At 38.8% G+C, this 20603-nt stretch overlaps 1 protein-coding gene across 7 annotated transcripts in view; it reads right to left on the bottom strand.

Annotated features, from left to right (window-relative positions):
• ANK3 (ankyrin 3) overlaps positions 1–20603 on the bottom strand; it is a 344064-nt gene that overhangs the window by 89168 nt on the left and 234293 nt on the right. For all 7 annotated transcript variants that reach the window (XM_042817687.1, XM_042817684.1, XM_042817681.1 and 4 more), the window contains exons 11-18: positions 18722–18820; positions 16248–16346; positions 14895–14993; positions 13054–13251; positions 12419–12517; positions 11583–11681; positions 8065–8262; positions 6023–6121 (exon numbers count right to left, since the gene is read on the bottom strand). In XM_042817687.1, the coding sequence (XP_042673621.1) occupies positions 6023–6121; positions 8065–8262; positions 11583–11681; positions 12419–12517; positions 13054–13251; positions 14895–14993; positions 16248–16346; positions 18722–18820 (990 nt within the window). The remainder of the gene's footprint in view (positions 1–6022; positions 6122–8064; positions 8263–11582; positions 11682–12418; positions 12518–13053; positions 13252–14894; positions 14994–16247; positions 16347–18721; positions 18821–20603) is intronic.

Here is a 20603-nt window from a genome sequence, read left to right as displayed (position 1 = left end):
GTTATCCGGGCATCAGATGAGCACCTCAGTGCTTGTCAGCAAAGAGTCTCCAATTACTAAGAACTTACTACTGGTGCCTTTGTTTAGCAGCACCAGTTGTGACTTGGGTCCTTGGTTGAACCTTTTTAACATGATCACCTCTTCCAGTTCTGAGTCACTATTGATACCTTCTTCTCTCTTCCACAACAGAGCTTGTAATCTATTGGTTAGTGGGACTTCAGAAACTTCAACATCCCAACGTACTCACTGAAAACAGACTTAACTTTTCTGAAACACACTGACTGGCAGATTCTGTGATTACGCAATCAAATTTACTATAACAGCACTGATTCTCATTGCTACTTCCATTCCCTATAGAAATGTATTCAGGAGACTAAAATATTTTGCTTATATATATATATATATATATATATATATAAGCTCTGAAATTACAAACGTTTCTGCAAAGCAGAGTCATATTTACTGGCATAATCTCTATGGGACTTAGTAGATATTCTAATATTAAAGAAGTAGTTTCCAAGAAAAATCACGGGTTTTGTTTAATACAACTCTAAAGCATATCACCTTCTCGCAGTCAGTTGCCATGCTGCTGCTTGTTGTTCTAAAGAATGAGCAGCAATATGGAAGTTAGCAGCTGGGAAAGGCTTATCAAAAGCCACAAGAATAAGTGCCAAAAAAATGAAATCAGAAATATTTAGCTTTTCTATCCTCATGAAACACACAAACACAGAGCACCCCTTATTTCTTTTTGCTCCTCAATTTATTGAAGGAAATTATCACAAGCCTCATGTGTTTGTCAGTGTATTACTTTAATATCCTCCAATGGCAATAACCATAAATCCTAGCAACTTGAATGATTGCCTATTTCTAGTCACGCTGACTCTCAAGCTGCTATGCTTTTGTTTTTCAGCTGTATATGTCAGACAATGAAGGTACAATACATCAGCATTGATAAGGCTGGAAAATGCTCTTGTTCCAAAGATTGCAAAGGCATCCAGTCCTGATACAATATAACAAGTAAACCTATAGGTACCTACACACATACTGCAGTGCTGAATCGTGGCCAAACATGTTGAATTCTTTGTCTTGCATTATTAGGCTGGAAATTTCCACGTAAATGTCTGAATAACAACTGAGCTTGCACCAAGAGTCAAGGGGAGAGAGAGAGGATGTACCATGAAGACACATTAAGATACCCATGTTTATGTGTTTGTTCTGTGAAAGTGATTCTTCCTGATAGCACTTTCCACCTTCTCTGCCCCACTCCCACTCTCTTACTGCACTTGAAAATTGGTTATTCCAAAATAAAAATGAGAGCACGGTTAGGAGCCGCTGTAGCACTCAGGCTGCTATGGGGCTCCTCTCAGAAAAGGGCAGGCTGAGCTGAATAAATATCTAAATAAATCTGATAAAAAAGGCCCAGCTCAACCTGCAAAACAACACTGTGACCTCTCAGTCACCTTTATCTTCTACCACCACTACAGCCTTAGGAACAAAAGGCAGTTTTATGATGGGCTTTATTATTCAGACAGTTGTCAACCAGGGACTATGAGACCACAAGTTCCCCAGAGGCACAATACCAAGCACAGTGTAACAACTGTTTGCTGAAAACTGTCTGCACAGAATGAAAATCCTTGACTGAACCAGCACTCTCCTCCCATTGGTTTTCTTTTGTCCATCCATCACCTTAATGCTGTATCCTACAATAATGTTATCCAGCAGGAAACGGGTTTGAGAAATGACTTGTGAAGATTTGCTGATCCATGAAACAATATTTACTCATGCCAATTCTTAGCACAGAAGCTCTGCAATGAAACCCAACATCACATGTGCCAGGACAGCTTTTACACACTCAACATGATTATTAGGAGAAGAAACATCTGCTCACTGCACAGCTTCAAATTAATTGTAACCTCCCAGTATTATGTGCAAAAGGAGGGGATAATATAAGCTGAGATAGACGTGATACTGCACAACAGTTTCATATGAAACAGTCTTCAGCGTACCTAAATTCAGACACAAATGAAACATTAGAACAGGCAAAAGCTGCTGCCTTTGCAGCAGGACCCTATTGTGCCTTCTCTAAAACACTAGATTTGATTTTTTAAACCTTTTTAAATCACACAGACGGATGTCCCACAGAAGAGGTTTTCCATAGTATTAGATCTTTTTTCTTCCTTGCTATAGCTTCAGGGTGTTAAATATGTTTCTGCCCAATCTTCCCTTTTAATCGCCCAAATAACCCCAAATCATATCCGTGGCTCTGTGAACGTGAGCAGAAATAAGAAGTACTCCCATGTGATAAAGCTGCAAACTCTAGATGTTTTAAGAAGGACTGTAAGTTATATAAAAACGACGATTAAAGAACTCACACCAGAGGTGGAAGCTGATAGCTCACTTGGCCTTACCCAAGATGCTGAATGACATGCTAAGAGTATTACCTCCATTGATGGAAACTGTGTGGGAGTGACACAACCAACATTTCGTTGGGAAACATGATGTTGAGAGAATCTAATAAATAATAATGATAAAAGGCTTGGCTGTTTGTCTAGCCTACAACAAATAAGGCAATAAAAGCATATAAAATAAGAGAAATAAGAGAAGAAAATGAAAGGTTAGTGCTGACACTGCTGGAGGCCCACAGAGATCCCCAACATAATGTCACTAAGCTGTACAGACCGACTTCTTGGATTTTAGAGCAGAGATGGATACACCTTTGACACTCTATGCACAAAGTAAAAACCTGAACTGGATGTGCTGGATGGTATCATGCAAACATGCAAGCATAGCAACAGTGCTTTTGGAGCAACTCAGCTGTTGCTGTATCTTCCTCCCCAGTGCCTCTGGTTTTAGGGGAAGCACGCACAGACATTTTATTCTCATAGAACAGTTAATCCATCTCAACAAGAGAGCCTGTAACTACAGAACTGCTGTTTTACAAAGCCAGTCATCCAAACCTTACCTGTATAAAACACGAGGTGAAGATATTGTAGCTTTTGCCGCAAAACTATTTCTCCTTCATTGTAGAAGTTCAGAGCTTGCTGGCTCTTTTCTTAGGAATGCAAGACGATCTCCAGTTAATGCAGAAACTATTCCATGTTAAAATACATGGCATTGCATTGCAACTTATCCTATATCACGGGTTGTAATGAGTGGGTATCTGACAGATAACTTCCACATAGCTGGTTGTGAGGAGTCTGCAGAGGTCATTGCTGCAAACCCAGCAGACAACACCCTGCAGAAGTCAGTGAATAACCACCAAGCTCACTCCACTAGAATATAGTACTACAAGACGCAAGGCACTTTCTTCCTTAGGAGAAGATGAGTTAGGACAGTAGGCAAAAGTACAAGCCATCATCATAGACCCACAAGGTTAATAGTTACATTCTCCCAGACATGGGAGAATTATTACCCAAGAGGAGTTGAGCATAAAATACACTGAGGACTTTGTCTGACCTATGAGTTCCTGCTCCATGTCCTGGCAACTAAAGGGATGTCCTGTGGAAGCAAATCTGTACTAGGAAGCAATTCGTTACTTACAGTAGTTACATGCATGAGGAACAACTGAAGAATGAGGATGAACATCAGGCATCTTTTTTTTTTTTTCTTGAAAATGATACAACTATTACCGATGACAGGATTCAAGCTGCAGGTCAAATACAATTCCTTGGTTGTTCTTTGTTGTTGCTGTTGCTTTCCTTTTTTTGTATGTTTCACTTGTGATAGTTTTACTTACTGACTAGCTCAACTTTCAGAGATACAATTAAGAAATTCAGCTCCATCCAGAGATCTCTAAATAAGAATTTGAAGCCCTTTTCCCACGTGTCTCTACAGTTTCATGCTTGCTTGACCACACTGCCATCCTGCCACATGCACCTTTCAGCACAGAGCTCGTGCAGCAGCACAGGTTTTCCCTGAAGCACAACAAACACGTTCTTCTTCTCAGCTGTGACAGTATTTCAGCACTACACCACGTTAATGTGACTGAAAGGCCACTACTCCAGAACTGGATCCTATTTGGACATCGGAGAGCAGGCAAAGGGGACACATGACTGCCTGCACCTGTTGATGTAAATATCTCCTTAGACTGTTTACTATTTGTGGGATGGAGAAGAGTGGGAGAAAGGCAGAGACAAGTTTTACAGACTAGGAGGTGATTCAGCTCTTGACCAAGTTAAAAGAGCAGATTGTTCTACACAAACCAAAACAAGGTAGATTTCCTTTCTCCAGAAAGGCAACCAGTTACATCTAAGGAAATCATCCAAAGAATGAACCAGGGCTGATCTCATCTGCTGCTGAATGATTTAGCAAGCTGACAAGAACCTACACTGATTCATCTGGAAAACACGTTGAGAACAGGTTACAAAAGTACAAAACTGGACAAACTCCTGGGATTTCATAAGGACTATATTAAATTTCATGCCAGAATAACATCACTGAAATCAATAGCTTAAAACAAAAGTTGGAATTATACGACAGAAAGTACCTATGACTTTTCCCACTATCATCAATCACAATCAGCCAACCTGCAGCAAGAGATGATGATGGATTCAGCCTTTTTTGAAATGTCAGTGTGATGACGAAATGATAGTATTGTTGGATGGCTGGGCACACATTTCTGTGATGCAAGCACAGCACTTAACTTGGGGATACATGCTTAACAGATTTTTTAATGCTTCTATCTTGCACAAGTCTCTAAACAATCCAGATCAGACTGTGGGACTTCATTTATTTTAGCTGATTTGATCAGCTACTTTTCAAGTACTTGATCACAACTGATTTCTTACCCAGCTAAAGGAATGTCTCCTAGATCCAGGTAACGCATGAAGAATTTAAATGAAATCAACACTGAGATTATCATCTTTATGTTCTAAGCATGGTATACACCAAGTATAAAATAATTTCTAGACAGCTTGTTGGAATTAGGTCACAGACACCATACCCAAACCAACATTGTGCAGTGGGGGGAATAATTGCTTGGGGTTCCAAAATCCCTTCCCAGTCATTCTAGAAAATAGTTATAAATCCTCTTATCAAGAGGTCCAATTATTTACTTTAAGAAAAACTATTTTTAGGTCGGTAAGTCCGAAAATGTCCATCAGCATGTATATATACCCTGTATCCAATAACAGCATTAAATAATTTCAAATTTGTTCTGAAGGGGTATATGTTTCAACTTCAATAGTATTTCTGAAGACAGAATAGAGCAATATTTATCCAGTACCTAACATCAGGAGGACACTGGCCCAATCTCAGTTTGGGACCCTCAAAAAAGTCAGTTTCCTAGAATGTACCAGTATTACGAAATAGACTAGTGCTCTGTACTTTGCAAAATAGAATGGTTGAGAAATGTAGGCACATTCAGTCATGAAGGCTGATTCAAGCTCTGAGAGCAAGGGTAAGTCTTTACTAATAAACTTGTAGAATCATGCCTATGGATGACTGCTTAGTAACAGCTCAGCAAAAGACTACTCAATTCTACAAACTCTATTAAGTCATAGGAAAAACTATTAACCACTTAATAACAAGGAATGCCTACTTTGCATTTACATTGTTTCTCCAGCTGTAAATATAGATGTTGTAAACAACAGTTCTCCTGTGTTTTGTTTCTACTGTTAGATGAGCGCTAGTACGTGCAACATGTAAAAACTACTAAACCACATGAGTGTGTGCATATGGTAAAAGATTACATGACTCCCTGTAGAAAGAGTTCTAGTTTTTCTGAAAGTTTATTTATGTAAAAAACAGCTCAATCCTGCTCATCTTCAGTAAAACTCAATAGTAGGAAACATATATACTGATCTAAACATTTGGCAAGAAATAAGCTTACAGCTCACAGACTGAGTATAATACTAAATGTAGAGGTTTACGTCTTTAGTGTTCAAAATATAATCTACAACTTATTACAAGGAATGTTTCACTGCTGTTTTTTCTGTTTCAGTCTGAAACTGATTACCAGACCAGTGTACAGGCTTCTGCCTCCCTGAAAGAAAACAATACATGTTGACAGTGGCATCCATACCTTTGTCTGAGCATCAACAGCAGCTCCTTGGTTAACAAGAACCTCTGCTACATTGACTCTGTCCTCTTGAGCAGCTAAGTGCAATGGTGTCAGTCCACTCTGTAAATGAGGAGAAGCAGGTAACAATCTTGAGAGGTGACACATAAATACGAATTCAATATCAGTAAAATTCAGAAAGTCCTGCTGAAGTTAGAGATGTGAATAATTCTACTTTCACTTAGAAGCTGTGTATTGCAATTCCTGATTTATTCAATTGCAAGAAACTACAACTTAAAACTATGAAGATAATATTTCTTTCACACAAGGAACATTTCCTCGTGTGACATTAAATAGAAAATAGCAAATTTTATAATGCACTTGAGAAAAAAGCCTCACAGTATTTTTTTCCCCTCCTGGCTAGTTCACTTCTTCAGAATGAGCAAGACTTTAAAAGAAAATTTGAATAATTGCTTAGACTTCCACAAAATTTTTACCAGCAATATATGTTCAGATTTAAGCCTTACCTATCCTTAAACCCAAATAAATCTCCACAGGACTGCACACATTCCACCCACAGCTTGCAGCATGGACTCCTGACTAAAGGCAATAACAATACTGCTCTTGAAAAGGCAGTGCTGATGACAACAATGGTTAGGTGGATCCCACTGGATGAATATATAAAAGTAATCAACTGTAAATTACACAACAGGACTTGAATATTATGGGCCAAACTTTCTTAAAAGTTTTAGTAAGTGGTCAGTGTCAGCACTGAAACTCTAGCAAGTCTTGAAACTTGAGCACTCAGTTCCCATCTACCCTGTGGACTCTGAAGAAAACAAAGGGCCTTTTACTTCCATTGCCAAACTCAGAGTTGTTGTGCTTTAAATGCCTAGCTTCATATAAAGGTGCTGAGTTTAGAGGAAATGTGCATTGCTAAGCAAGTATAGGACAATTATTTTCATAGGTGCTAATATCTGTATAATGAGAAAACAAGAGATTGCAACCGAACAGCAATGGACTGGAAGATGTTGCAGGTAACTAATGGTGGGACTGCATAAAAAACTAAGCAGCAGTTATCATGCTCTCCATAGCCAACGTGATGCAGAATGTGTACGTGGCAGATTGTATGACAGCGATACAAAACATATCCAATGCTGCACAAGCCCACACTTTGACATGAGGGCAAATCAACATCCTCAAGAGAACCTATTCAAGGAGGGACTGAAAATAAGCAACCCTGTGCAGCACCGTCCACAGCCTCAGAGGACGCAAATTTTTTCTACCTACTGAGAATGAGAAATGTTCTCCATGAAAAATTTTACTCTTGCCTTTCTACATTAGTCACATGAATCCACACTGAAACTGCACTTTGCAAGATCTTTGATGGCTAGGGAGAGCATTTAAAGAATAAAGGCTGCACATTTGCTAGAAACATTACCATAGAGTAGACTTAATAATCTATAAAATTGCAGAAACTAAGATCTACTAGCTTTTCTCTTCCTGATCCCAGGAGAAACTGCAGTAAAAGTCACTGTGCTGTAAGGAACATCTACTGGGAGGAAGAGTCCCTTTAATGAACAACAACAACAAAATCTCTGACTACCTCACTGTTACAACCTCATAAAACAAAGAAAGAAAAAAAACTAGTTTCCCTTAGCAAGTTAGCTGTTACCATTGCTTAATGGACAGGCACATCTCTGAAGACTCCTAAGTGACTCCACAACATCACACTAAGCACTAGGGTGAGGAAGACATTTTCTCCCGTGGCATATTTTGGCAGATGAGTATAACATGACAGGGAGGGAGATGGATTTATAAATTCCTCTGCAGCATATGGTGCTAGACATCATCAAAACCTGGGGACTACAAAATACAGTTCATTCAATCTGACAGAGCACTTGCTGCACGCTGCTCTCTTTGCTATAAGAAATAGCAATTTGTATTCAAACACCTACAGTGTTTTTCAGAACCTGCAAAATCATACTGGATAAAACTGGAGGCCTCTATCCTTCCTGTCACTATGTTTGTTTATTGCTTTAGCACCAAGCAGAGGAAACACTTACCTTGTTGCTGAGATTTACATTAGCATTTCTAGTAAGAAGTAAGGACACCATGTCCACATGGCCATCCTGCGAGGCCAGATGTACAGGGGCAATACCCTGCCTGGTTACAGCATTGGCATCAGCACCATATTCCAGCAGTGTAGTTGCTATGTCCATCTGGTTTTTCTTGGCAGCTATATGTAGTGGCGTGTAGCCGTTCTGTCAACAGAAAGCACTTCATTGCAAGCTATTCATTAAACAATGAGATAGAATCTTTAACAAAGAGAAGAGCAGGATGTGTGTTCACAACTTTCAACAGCTGTTACTGACTTGTGGGGTTGTTTTTTTTTCCTATTTCCCAGTGTGAATGAAAGCATTGTGTATATGAAACACTGCTTTTCTTGCAGCATTTAGTCTAATTCTACCAACAGACTTTCTTGGTCCAGATCAAGGGAAAATTAAAGCATGCAACATTTGTCTTGTATTCTTTTTCTGTTTGTTTTCCTTCTTTTCTCTCCTATCAACGCATAAAATTTTGTAACTCTAAAAGATGATTTGGCAGAAAATAGAGTAATAAAAATGAATTATTAGCATATAAATACCGGAATACTGACCAAAACACAACTCACTCACTTTTGGTACAAACTGCAAGACCTTTTTAATCCAGAACTTTCCATCACTTAGAAATGTATCAGACTTTATTTTAAAGCTAATGGCAAACATGAATGCATATGTATATGACTAAGTAAGAAGTTAAGACCTCTGCTGCATGAACACTTCATATGGTATAGTAATTACCATGTACATTTCAAATTACACAGTCCAATAAAATCTATCTAAAAGCACAAAGCCATTCACCTGGCTCATGCCCTCCCTGCACTCCACAAGGCAGCAGGGCCGGATACAATAGATGTAGGGCAATGCAGGAGGAACAGAGAATAAATGCACAGGGGCATGCAAACGTTTGTGAGACTGCACTGGTAGTAATCTGGAAGTGAGAAAGATGTACAGCACTAACTGCACATGGAAAAGGCTCCATAGCCTTTAACGTTATTTGGGTTAGCCCTTAGATATTAAGATATTGCAGAACAGTCAGCTTAACACAGCCTGTACTGTTTGTTCAAAACGCAATTTGCACCTACTTGAGCAGAGTGGGAGTGCTCAGCACTTCAGCAAAGCAGACTGCAGCACTTCCAAAATGACACCCAGGAACAGCAGTGCCACAGCTAATGAGGGAGGGGCATGGGCATTAATGTTCACTTGGAAGATGAAGTGCATCAAGAAAAACAAATGCAGTCCCCTCTCTCAGACTTCCTGCGTAAGACTGACATGTAAAACAGACACCACCACATAAGCACCTATTCTCTGTGTTAAATCCTATATAGCATATATTTTGTATATGACAAAATACAAGTGCACTTTCAGGTCTTTTCCTCAGAAATTGACATACTTCACTTTTAGTGGAATGACAAAGAGCAGGTCACCAAGAGAAGGCAAAGACAGCTGAAAAACAAAAACTGAAACTCAGATTCAGATAGCATCTTCTTATGGTAAGGGCTGCACTCTGTCATTACAAATAAATGCAGAAAGGAACATGAAAGTTTGGAGGGACAGTATTTGGTTATTCTGGTTGCCAGGAAAAAGGGGCAAAAAGTGAATAAGGTTAAAGATGGAAGGGCAGAGAGAAAAAAAAGCCTTGAGAGGGGGAGAGGGAAGGAAGGCATTGCAAAGTGAATGGCAAATTAAAATAAAGCAGAAGCCTAATTTTAGGCAACAAGGAAGAATGGTTTATCTGAATAGCTGTATTAGAGGACTGTATGGGACACGGCCACTTCCCACACCCCTTCACTAATCCCTCTACAAGGCCTGGCTAACAAAACAAACAATTCTTAAGATGACTGTTGATGAAGAGTCTTATAAAGAAAGCAACTAACTGCAGAGCTAGTGATGAGAGTTATGATGTAACACCTTTATTTATTAGGCCACACTAGCAAAATGGGAAATCATCTGCTGTTACCAACATCATCTTTCAGATGACTACACTGTTTGTGCCTAAAGCGACAAACATTCTACCATTAATTTTATTTAATATTGATGCTCTGCTCAGTGTGCTCCTGTGTATTTGCTGCAGAAGACTAACAAACGTTCTCTTTCAGGAAGACATAGCTAGCACTGAAGGCCTGAAGTGGCAGCTGCAAAATTATTATTATTTTTGCAAATGGGGAAGCTAAGGTGACCTTGACACTTGAGTTTGTGTAGTATTATACTGTAAGCTATAGTGCTTCCACTTTGGTTTGTGCTTCCCAAGCTTTCTGCAGCGGGTACTGCAACCCCTGCTCCCTACATGATTCACAGAATCCAGAGGCAGTGAAAGGCAGATTCTTTTATTTATAATTGGAAAGTCAGTGTCTTCTCATCCCTTTCAGAATGTCTTTCCTTCCCCACAATGGCATTTAGGAGTGCTGTGTTGCAGTAGTAAAAGATCGGAGATCAGTTCAGTTCACCTCCTGGGGCACTGCTCTGGCGGATTGCCACTATTGGCATTTATTGATTTCAGACTGTGCTATTTCTGCAGGCTATCCATGTTTATTTAAGTTTTGCACCATAAGCTCTGGGAGCTCCCATGTATGACAGTTTCTTTCCTCCTCTTTAGCCATGCAAAAGGGCTCTCCTATTATGGCCGTAATCAGTCATGTGTAAGTGGAAGGCAATCAAGGAGAGATGACTGCCTGAAAGTGCTCTGCTAGCTCACCCTTTTCCACAGTGTTTCTTCATGGTGATTTTAGTAATATATCTGGATTGCTTCAAACAGGATATTTGCACCACACTTGCCTAACTGAACCTACACAGGTTTGCAACCTTGTTTTACTTATCACTGTTGTCCAACTACTGATTATGTGACAATATTTAAAACTGGGATCCAGAAAGGAGAAAAACTTTAAAAACTCCTCTAAATTCTTCTATTCATAAAACTGTTATGCATTCAAGTATTTATTCTTTCACATCTGAAATCTTAACGCTATGCTTTGTCTTGAGAGTAAATTACAAACCAAGCAGGGCTATGACTAGTTTTCTCAACTGTCCATTTACACTCCACTAGAAATACCATGAAGCACATCAGTAACATTGTATGTTGTGCTGAGAAACTTTTCACACCTTCTGTGGCACAATACAGGGGCACTACTGGGGCACAGCAAAGAATTATGTCCAAGCTTGTCCTGTGAAGATGTTAAGACACAGTGATACAAAGTTGGCTGGACTTCTGAGAGTATGGAGATGGGACAAGCAAAGGCAAGGCTCAATCTTCAGTGAAACTAATAATTTCAGATTTTTCTACATCTATATTTGCTTTTATTTTTTATTTTTATTACTGTTTTATTAATCTGTAGAATCATTCTAACAGCTTACAAAGCTTTATGTGGTTGTAAGATTTTATAAACAAGGTCACTGCTATTGCAAGCACATACATTCTAGAAAGAGCATATAGACAGGAAAAAAAAGTGACAGAAAGGCTAGCTATTATTCTCCAGTACTTGTACCTTGGCAGATGCATGAGGTGAAGCTCCCTGGTCCAACAGTAGGAGTGCCACTTTTTGATTATCGTAGTGTGCAGCTACATGCAGTGGTGTTAAACCGCTCTAAAAACATGCAGAACAAACAAGTGCTGTTACAGACCCTCTCCAGGAAAAACTAAAGAGTTTGGAAGTTTAGAGAAAAGGCGAAAAAACACATTTTTTATTCATTCATGTATCCAGATTCTTCGATAAATGTTGAAGCAAAAATTGAAACAAGGTTTTCAAAATTGTTACTGAGACGTGTGAACCCTTTTCGCTTTTCCCAGGGAAGATGCACAGAAGTACATGTCAGCGTTGCCTCTTGGACAGAGCAAGTAAGGAATTTTGACCCTGAGGTCAAAACCTCAGCAATGTTTTTCTTTTACTGCACTGCTCAAAGTAAATTGTCCCTTGGATCTTTAAAAATGCAAGTTGGGCTGGTTTAAAAAGCTTGAAGTCCTACTGGGCCTTTGCCCTATCATGGGGCCTGGGGAAGCAGAGCCAGCTGCCTGAATACTCTGTTAAGGATTGTAAATAGTCTGGGGAGCAATGCAGGGGAGTTGTTTGTTTCCATTACCCTGGATGCGTACTGAGAGGACATAATTTTGCTGTCAATTAGTGACAATAAAAGTCACCTTTGTTAAGTTTGCAGACTCCTGGCAGTGCAAGTAGGAACAAGGATATCACATGAAACTTACTCCAGTTAAAAGCAGGATGTGAATGTTAGTGTGTGTGCAAGGGCAAGCAGGTAGAAGGGTATTACTATCATATTATGTGTGTATATATGCTTGCTGTGCAAATAGAAGTGACTTCTGTCCTACCTTCCCAGAAGCATCAGGAGATGCATTCTTCTGAAGCAGGAGGTTTGCTACCTCAATTTTCCCATATTTTGCAGCCACGTGTAGAGGAGTAAATCCTTTCTGTAGGAGAGAGCACATAGCAGCCTCAGGCACTTTCTTCCTTGGTGTCTAGACAGTCGGGGCAAAGTATGCCTCCAATCTACAGAGATACACTATTTCTATCTACTCCCCTTTAACAGTTCCATATACAGGCAAGCAAGTCCATAGTTTCTCACTGCCCTGGAAGGTTTGAAGGCTTTCCCTTGCAAGGAAAAGCTCTACCCATATAAAAATGACTAAAAAGATGACTAAAGAGAAAGATGGTTCCTTCCTTTTCAACGACCCAAGGACAAGGCTGGGCAACAGCTTATCAGCTCCCATCAAGAATCTCTGCTCTGCATTCCTTTCATTCTAAGCAAACGCGTGTCACATCACTAGGATGTGTTATAAATCAGGTTCTGAGGTTAAAGAGTAAAGCTCTGAACCTTTTTAACAACATGCAGCTCAATCTCATATCATTCGTATATGTATATAACTATTCTAGCATTTAACTTGCCAGTAGCACTCATTACAGATATATTTTACTATAGAAGCTATCACTTCTGCATCTCTCTTACCTTGGTAATAATAGCTAAAGATGCACCATGCTCCAAAAGAACAGAAGCTACATCTTCATGGCCTTCTCGAGCTGAAAGATGCAAGGGCGTATAGCCAGAAGTTGTAGCTGCATTTGGAGACGCTCCTTGCTGTAACAGCTGCTGTACTATATCTGCTTTTCCCAGTCGAGCAGAAATGTGCAGCGGAGTCTGGTCATCCTAAACATAAAGGGGAAAATCACGATTCTACATCAGAAAACTAAGACTCATATTTTGACAGAAAACATTTGGTCAGATTCTATTATCTTTCTATTGCTTTTTAAAATTGCATGTGAAAATTAATTCTACTGAAGTCCTAATTGGTATTAGTGCTGGTGTATAATCTATTCTGTTTAGTTGTTATTTATGAGGCATGTTGATTACAGTAATGGCAGCTTGCTCAAATTCACTGTGCGAAATTTAGAGAATGTTGCATGACTGTGCTTCTGAACACAAGCTGTTCACTTTCAGGAATGTCTTAGATTTACAAACCACATGATTCACTTCTATTGTCAGACTACTCCCAGACATGCAATATATCTGCTATAAATATTTAGTCAGAGTTCCTTATAAGTAGATGCTCTTACTAGTAAGCAGTTCTCAGATGATAATTTCACAGTGAAAAGCACATCTCTTTGAAATTGTATGTATTTAGTGACTATTTGGAAAAAAAAATCGTGGTTATTATCCCACCAATTACAATGGCCATACATTATGCCCATTTATCTACTCTCCCTGTGTGCATCCCGGAACTTCTATTTCTATTTTTCTATGCTTCTTCAGTAGCTCTTGACCATTTCTTGGCCTTCTTCCTTTATTTTCCTCAGTTGCATTTTTTTCTGTAGAGTCTGCTCCTTTTTTCCAGCTCTATTCTACATGTTCCTTCTGTGCCTTCCACACTTTTTTGATTTAGTACCCATATCATGCCTTTCAGGTTGCTTTTCCTGTAGACAGACCAATTCATCCTGCAGCTAGGTCAAGGCAATGGTTGTGTTGATCTAGGAAGTTTGTTTTTCTCTTGTACGTGCCCTTCATTTGCTCTTCCAAATTCTTTCCTTCCACTGACTCTGGTTAATTCCTCTGTTTTGCACAGAATCTTCCACAGTATCACTTATCCTGAGCTATTAAAATAGCTCCTGTGTATTCCACTCTTTGAAATGCAGAGGAATAATGCAAATTAATACATTTCCCATTCTTCCATAACAGTGATCTTCCAACTGAAACAGGCTCCCACATTCATCCACCCACACTAAGCTTGCTCTTCTTCATCTTCATCTGCTGCTGAGAAACTCCTACAAGCAACTTACTTTTCCTTTCCAGCTGACCTGGACAGTCTTCTCCAGCTGCCCAAAGCTCCCACATCTGTTTTCTAAGGAGTTTCAGATCTGCCACCTCTCTGGTGAGCCCTGTAGGAAGTGTTCTTTAAAAGTCTAACTATTTCTGAATGCATACAGGCTGATGCTTGAGGGATATGACGACAGACATCAGCAGCCTAGTGATCACAGTTTTGCAAAAATAAAACCAGATTTGAGGTATTCCTCCTACCTTGCCCTGCATCTCTTACCCCAAATCAAAATTCAAAGATAGAATAGTCTGTATCATATATTGGTGAAAAAACAATCATGGTGGCAATTTGACATCTCCTGCCTTCCCTCTTACATTCAGCTCACTCATGACTACAGTGATGAAGTATGTAACAAAATATTAGTGACCTTTATGCCAAGATCCTTGGCTTCATCTCCCTTTTCTCTTTCCAAATAACACATGCAATATGAATGCAATTTCCCGCTTTATTAAACAGCCTTAAACATAAATCATCTTACCTTAGCTTTAGCCTCCACCTGAGCTCCGTTTTGTACTAGGTATCGAACGACCTCTGTTTGGCCTGCTCTGGCAGCCATGTGCAGTGCTGTTTCTCCTCTCTAGCAATAGCAGAAACAAAATATCAAAGATGACAAAACAAACAAGAAAACACACAAGGAAAACAAAGGCAACATATTTAATAATCACAAATATATACTGGTGATGCAATTCAGAATAATCGCAGTTAGAAAATCCACAGTTGTCTGTAAGCAAGATGGGAGATTAAGCTGTGAACTGCATGCTACCAAGCAATTTCCCTTCCTTAACACAACAGGCTTTGTGCCTAACCTTTTGCTGTAAAGAGAACGCATTTTTCCTACTAGCAATTTACAGTGTTTAAAATTATACCCTTTTAAATAAAGCCTATTTTAGTGCTTTGTTTTTTTTTGTTTTTTTTTTTTTTTTTTTTAAATTTTGTCCATTCAGAAACATAGTTTTCTTGGATTTTCTCCTGCTATGCCCAATTCTCTCAGTATCATTTTCTATCTGATAAGTACTGAAATGTGAGAACGTGGGGAAAAAAAAAACATCACCATCATTTCTATCAAGGTTTCAAAGACTTAATGAAAGACAAATTTAAGGAAACTGGAATAAATTCAGGGGGAATCTGCTTCCTAGATTTTTGGATGCAAGTATATCTTTAGGAACAAACGTCTCGTTTATGAAAACAGTGTTGCAAATGTATATAATTTATACAACTAGCAGATGAAGACTTTAAACAAAATATTCTTTTCTAACTGTACACTGTACAAGATTTTTGAGACCAAAGCACTAAAAAGAGTGAAGGAGATTCTACTGTCCTCCCATTTCTCAACTTTCAAGTACCATCTAACTATGACTTCAATTTTTACACATGCCCTGGGAGCCTTGAGGCACACAGTGCACATCCAGTAGAAAAGCACACTTGTATGGCTGTATGGACATAGGCAATATGTCCCGACAATCTGCTGCAATCTGTTGATAACAGCATAACTTCCCTTAAATGGCAAGCCCCCGGGGTGCTGGGAGAACAGTCAAGTACACATCTCAAAAATTACATGAGAGAAGCTACAGTATGTTCTGATTATTTACTTCAAAAAAATAAAGAGAATAGAGTCTGCTTAAGGTCAGCCTCTTCTGAGGTCTCCTAAACCTATCAAGCACCTCCCAAGCAGGTGGCAGCAGGCCTTGCTTTCTCAAGACTCCAGCAGGAGCCATGACTGCTAAGGAGGCGGGTGACTAACACCAGAATTATGCACTTCCCAACAGTGCTGCTCACGGACACTGTCACGCACTCAGAGCCCCGCTGTGCTGAAAAGCAACCTGTTACTCACCACATTGGTAGTGTTGGGTGATGCTCCATGATGCATTAGCTGTGATACAATATTTGCATGTCCCATGAAGGCAGCAACATGGATTGGAGTTAGGCCCGACTGAAAGGAAAACCAACGTCAAACATACATTACCACACTTCTTTACAAAATTGCTATGGGAAAAGCAAATTATTTCAAAATAGGTAAGCCTAAGTGCTTGTGCTTCTAAAAAAATATACACATCTTTAAAGAACACAGATTTCAAAACATAGATGAGCATGACTCATGAGCAAGCAAAAATTCTGCAGGAATTCAGTACAAAGATAAGACTTTCTACAAAATACAGCTAATGCAAAAAAGATGATGCGTCCCTTGTCCCCATTAAATCCAGTTGAGATCTTAGCGGGAAAAAAAAAGCTCACTGTTCTCTGTGCTTAATTTCTTAATTTCTACTGTTTCTTCAGGAGAAATTGAATTCAAAACCACAGCATACAGCAAGAGAGGCACAGACATACAACACACACTGAAAAGAAATCCCCCTTCCCTCAGCACCTTGCAGCACCATCATTTTGAATATCTTGTGGAAGGGCAGTAATACAAGTTTAAAGAACCAACTGGATTGATGGAAGGTCATCTAGCAGGATATGACATCAGGGATTATGACTCAAAAGTCCAATCAACAGTCAATAATTCTTGGAGTAGAATTACCCTAAAGCCTCTTCACAGCTGCTTCTGCACAACTGTGGCAACAGCCTGCCAGGAGCTGCAAAGGGAAGTTTTGCTATCAAGACAAGGAGAAACCTTAACTGATCTTTGGATATGCCCTGAGTATGCAACTTCCTCACTGATGTACAGAAGTCCTCAAGAAGATAAAGGCGAGGAAAACACACTTTTGTTCCTTTCTGATGCAGGACAGCAAACACAAGCAGGGAGGCAGAATAACTGGTTATTTCTTTTTCCTGATTCACTTAACTTAGTAAATACTTTTAAAATAGTAGAGCGTAAGAAATGCAAAGCACTTATGTCATATTTGACCATAAACACTAACTCATATTGCAGAGATTCAAGCCTACAACTGAAAATGAAACGTGCAAATGAAAACATGGAATCTACCTGGAAAACAGAATTTGCCATGGAAAAAGATAAAAAGCATTTCCTTCAATAATCAGTTTATTAATCAATGTATTTGGTAACATATGGATGCTAAATATCACAGCTCTGAATTCAGCCTTAAAGCTTGTTACAGTGCTACACACAGTGGAAGAAGCAGGAAGGCAGGCAGAGCCCCTCAGTACAGGACCGTAATGAGTCTCAACAAATGCAGAGCCATGAGATCATGTGCAGTGACAGGAGATTAAGGAAGAGCTCTTGCTTTCAGAAAATTTGTCTGCATAAGCAGTTCAGAGGAGAGTACCAATCTGATGGTTCAGCTGGTTGACTCACATAGTAATGTACTACTGTTATCTTTCTTTTTTTTCTTTTTTTCTTTTTTTTTTTAATTCTTTGTACTTAAAATGATTAAAAATGAACAGAGAAATGTTTTATTTCCACAGGGACTGATTAAGATGGAGGACAGACATGATGCCTTTTTTGTGAAGGTTCTCTTTGTGCCTCTCACTCCTCTACAAACATGACTTCAAGCTACACTCTGCAAGCTTCATCCACAAATCTTGTGGTTTTAAGAACTAGTCTAGAGTTTTGTGAGCTGCAGCAAGGCCCAGTTCTTTCTCAAGAAAGCCAGGAAAGGAACTGTGTGACTTGCTACTGAATAATTGAAATACAAGCCATAAATCAAATGAAATTCCATTCTGGGGAGATGAGCTGCTCCTGTTTGTAACTTTTTTAATCAATGGGATTTTTTTTATCATTTTCTAACCTGCCTTCTTCCACGATGGTCCCACATTCATATATGTGACCTTTGTTCCTAAGTTAGTAGAGCATACATATACAAAAAAGCCAAATTTTCTCATAGGTTCCTATTAATTTCTAAATTGTGCCAATAACTGCACATCGATCATCTCGTGCTGACTGAAATAGTAGTGTATTGATTGCTGTCTAACTGATTTGAGATGACCTGCGATGGTGGCCAAATGACATTTCTGTGTGGAAAGTCAAACCAAGGTCTGTGAATTAAACCACCTTCAGAATTAAGCCTTGAAGGAAGCAGTCTTCACCCCGATCTCCTTAGCAGTGTGAATGTCATCTACACATTTAATTACAGACAGAAATAGACAGAAATGATCATCCTTAAAATTTTACCAGTTATGTGTCACTTGTTATTCCCACTGTCTTCCCAAAGTGAACCAATTCTTTGGGTATTATGATCCATTAGAGCAGCTGATTATCCAATTTTATGATCTTTTATTATCTAACTGAAAATCATCGCTGACTTGAGTGACACATGATCTTCAGAAATACTCAAATATTAATCAATACAGATGCAATGAATTTTTTAGGAAAGAAACACAAACAAAAGTGAAAAGACCACTTCTCACCTCAGTTACAGCTTGGATTGATGCACCATGCTTCAGAAGAAGTTCCATCACTTTTATCCTGTTCTTCTTGCATGCAATGTGCAGAGGTGTGAAACCATTCTGTAAATGAGAAAGAACACATTTTTTTGATACTTTGTACATATTAAAAGGCAAACCTGGGTATGGAAGTAACACAAAGCATTCCTCTGTGATAACAAAACTCTTTCCAGGTTTGTTTTGGCTTCACTGAACTGTTTGTGTAAAAGAGAGAGAAATCTTCTAAAGAGGAAAGAAAGCGACCTAACTTATACAGCCACTTTTCTTTATGACATATATTGCCCATTCTAATTAAAAAAAAAATAAATTCAATTCTCATTCACATAAAACTTTTAAAATGTTCATTTCTTTGTGCTCACTCTTCATCCCTCTTGTTTTATTTGAGACTTGTCAGAACTGCTGATGAAAAAGTATACAAACTTTACAAGCTTTGGCATTTAGATCTTTTTCTAAACTACCTTACTATCATTTCTTCTTTCATTCATTACATGCCACTTTACTACACTTTATCACAATTACAATTTTTTGTCTCTTCCATTAAATGAACTGCATACATAGCAATGGGAACATTTTAAATAATCATCTTATTTGGTGCAAAGTGATATAGCAGAACAAGTAGAACAGGAAAATAAGCTGTGCAGAGCATCCAAGACCAACATCAACATCATATCATATCAACTATCATAAGCCTTTGTAACGTGAGGTCAGTGCAATTGTCTGTTCCAGTTAAGTGTGAGTAGCTCTCAAATCTGCTCCTTAGTAGTGGACAACACCCAGGGTAAACTCAGATGTGTTTCAGGGAAGGGTAAGCCTCAATTTCACATGCTGCACTATATGGCACCCATCTAGTTAATCATCCTGAGTGGAGATGAGGACAGAATAGAAGGAAATAGAAACCTGTGGCTAGGTTACAAGATTAATAAAGGCCACTGCCAGCAACTCTGAAAAATTAAAACTGATGATGCTTTGATTATTATATGATGCTAAAATAAATATTACAGCACCACAATCTTTCCCACTTGCCTGTTATATAGAGCAAAACTTATATATCATAATAGGTTGACCAAATACATCAAGGACAGATTCATCTGACATAGTAAACAGAGAAGCTGAAATGAGCAAATCTTTGGAGCCTGTGCTGTTCTCAAGATAGTCAATCCCACCAGCTTTTGAGGATTTCAGGAGCTCATATAACATTACAGGGATTAACTTCAGAAGTAAAAATTTTTGGAACAGTTTTTGAAGACCCATTAAAAAAAAACAACAAAACATTTGAAAGACAGTAGGCTGCAAGTATATATTTTAAAAAAAATAAGGAATTCAGTTTGCATGCAGTTTAATTATACTACCAGGTTTTAGTGCTGAAGTGGTTTTGAAGTAAAAATGCTTGTGGCTCCATTGCTATAATTACAAAATACCACAAATATTGCTTAGGCAACTCATTCTTATTTTTTACCATTTCACATCTTTGAGAGCAAATAAAAATTCCCCTAATTTTAAAGGTTGAAAGTGCTTATTTTCTTTATGAACATACAGAAAATGAGAATTCTCTCTGTACTAAAAACTACAGCAGTTACATCTGCAGCTGCTTAATCTATTCAGAATTGCAACAAGCTACCAGAAGGCAAAAGTGCTCCAGTTACACTAAAAATAGATAAATGACTGTTGACCATCCGTAAGCAAAAGTCTGCTCTGATTGCACGAAACACATTACTAATACTTTGAACCTCAAGCATCCTCTCTTGTGCTGTAGTAATACAACGCAGCCTTGCTGTCAACCATCAGCAGGCAGAAAATAAATCTCAAATAAATCTCACAGCAACTTTGGAAGAATGTTTAGCTGTGA

This window comes from Centrocercus urophasianus, unplaced genomic scaffold (assembly GCF_019232065.1).
Source record: "Centrocercus urophasianus isolate 14NV4802_14NV808 unplaced genomic scaffold, USGS_Curo_1.0 seq_17, whole genome shotgun sequence".
NCBI lineage: Eukaryota > Metazoa > Chordata > Aves > Galliformes > Phasianidae > Centrocercus > Centrocercus urophasianus.
Note: the sequence above shows the minus strand (reverse complement) of the source record. Positions and strands in the feature narration are given on the sequence as shown.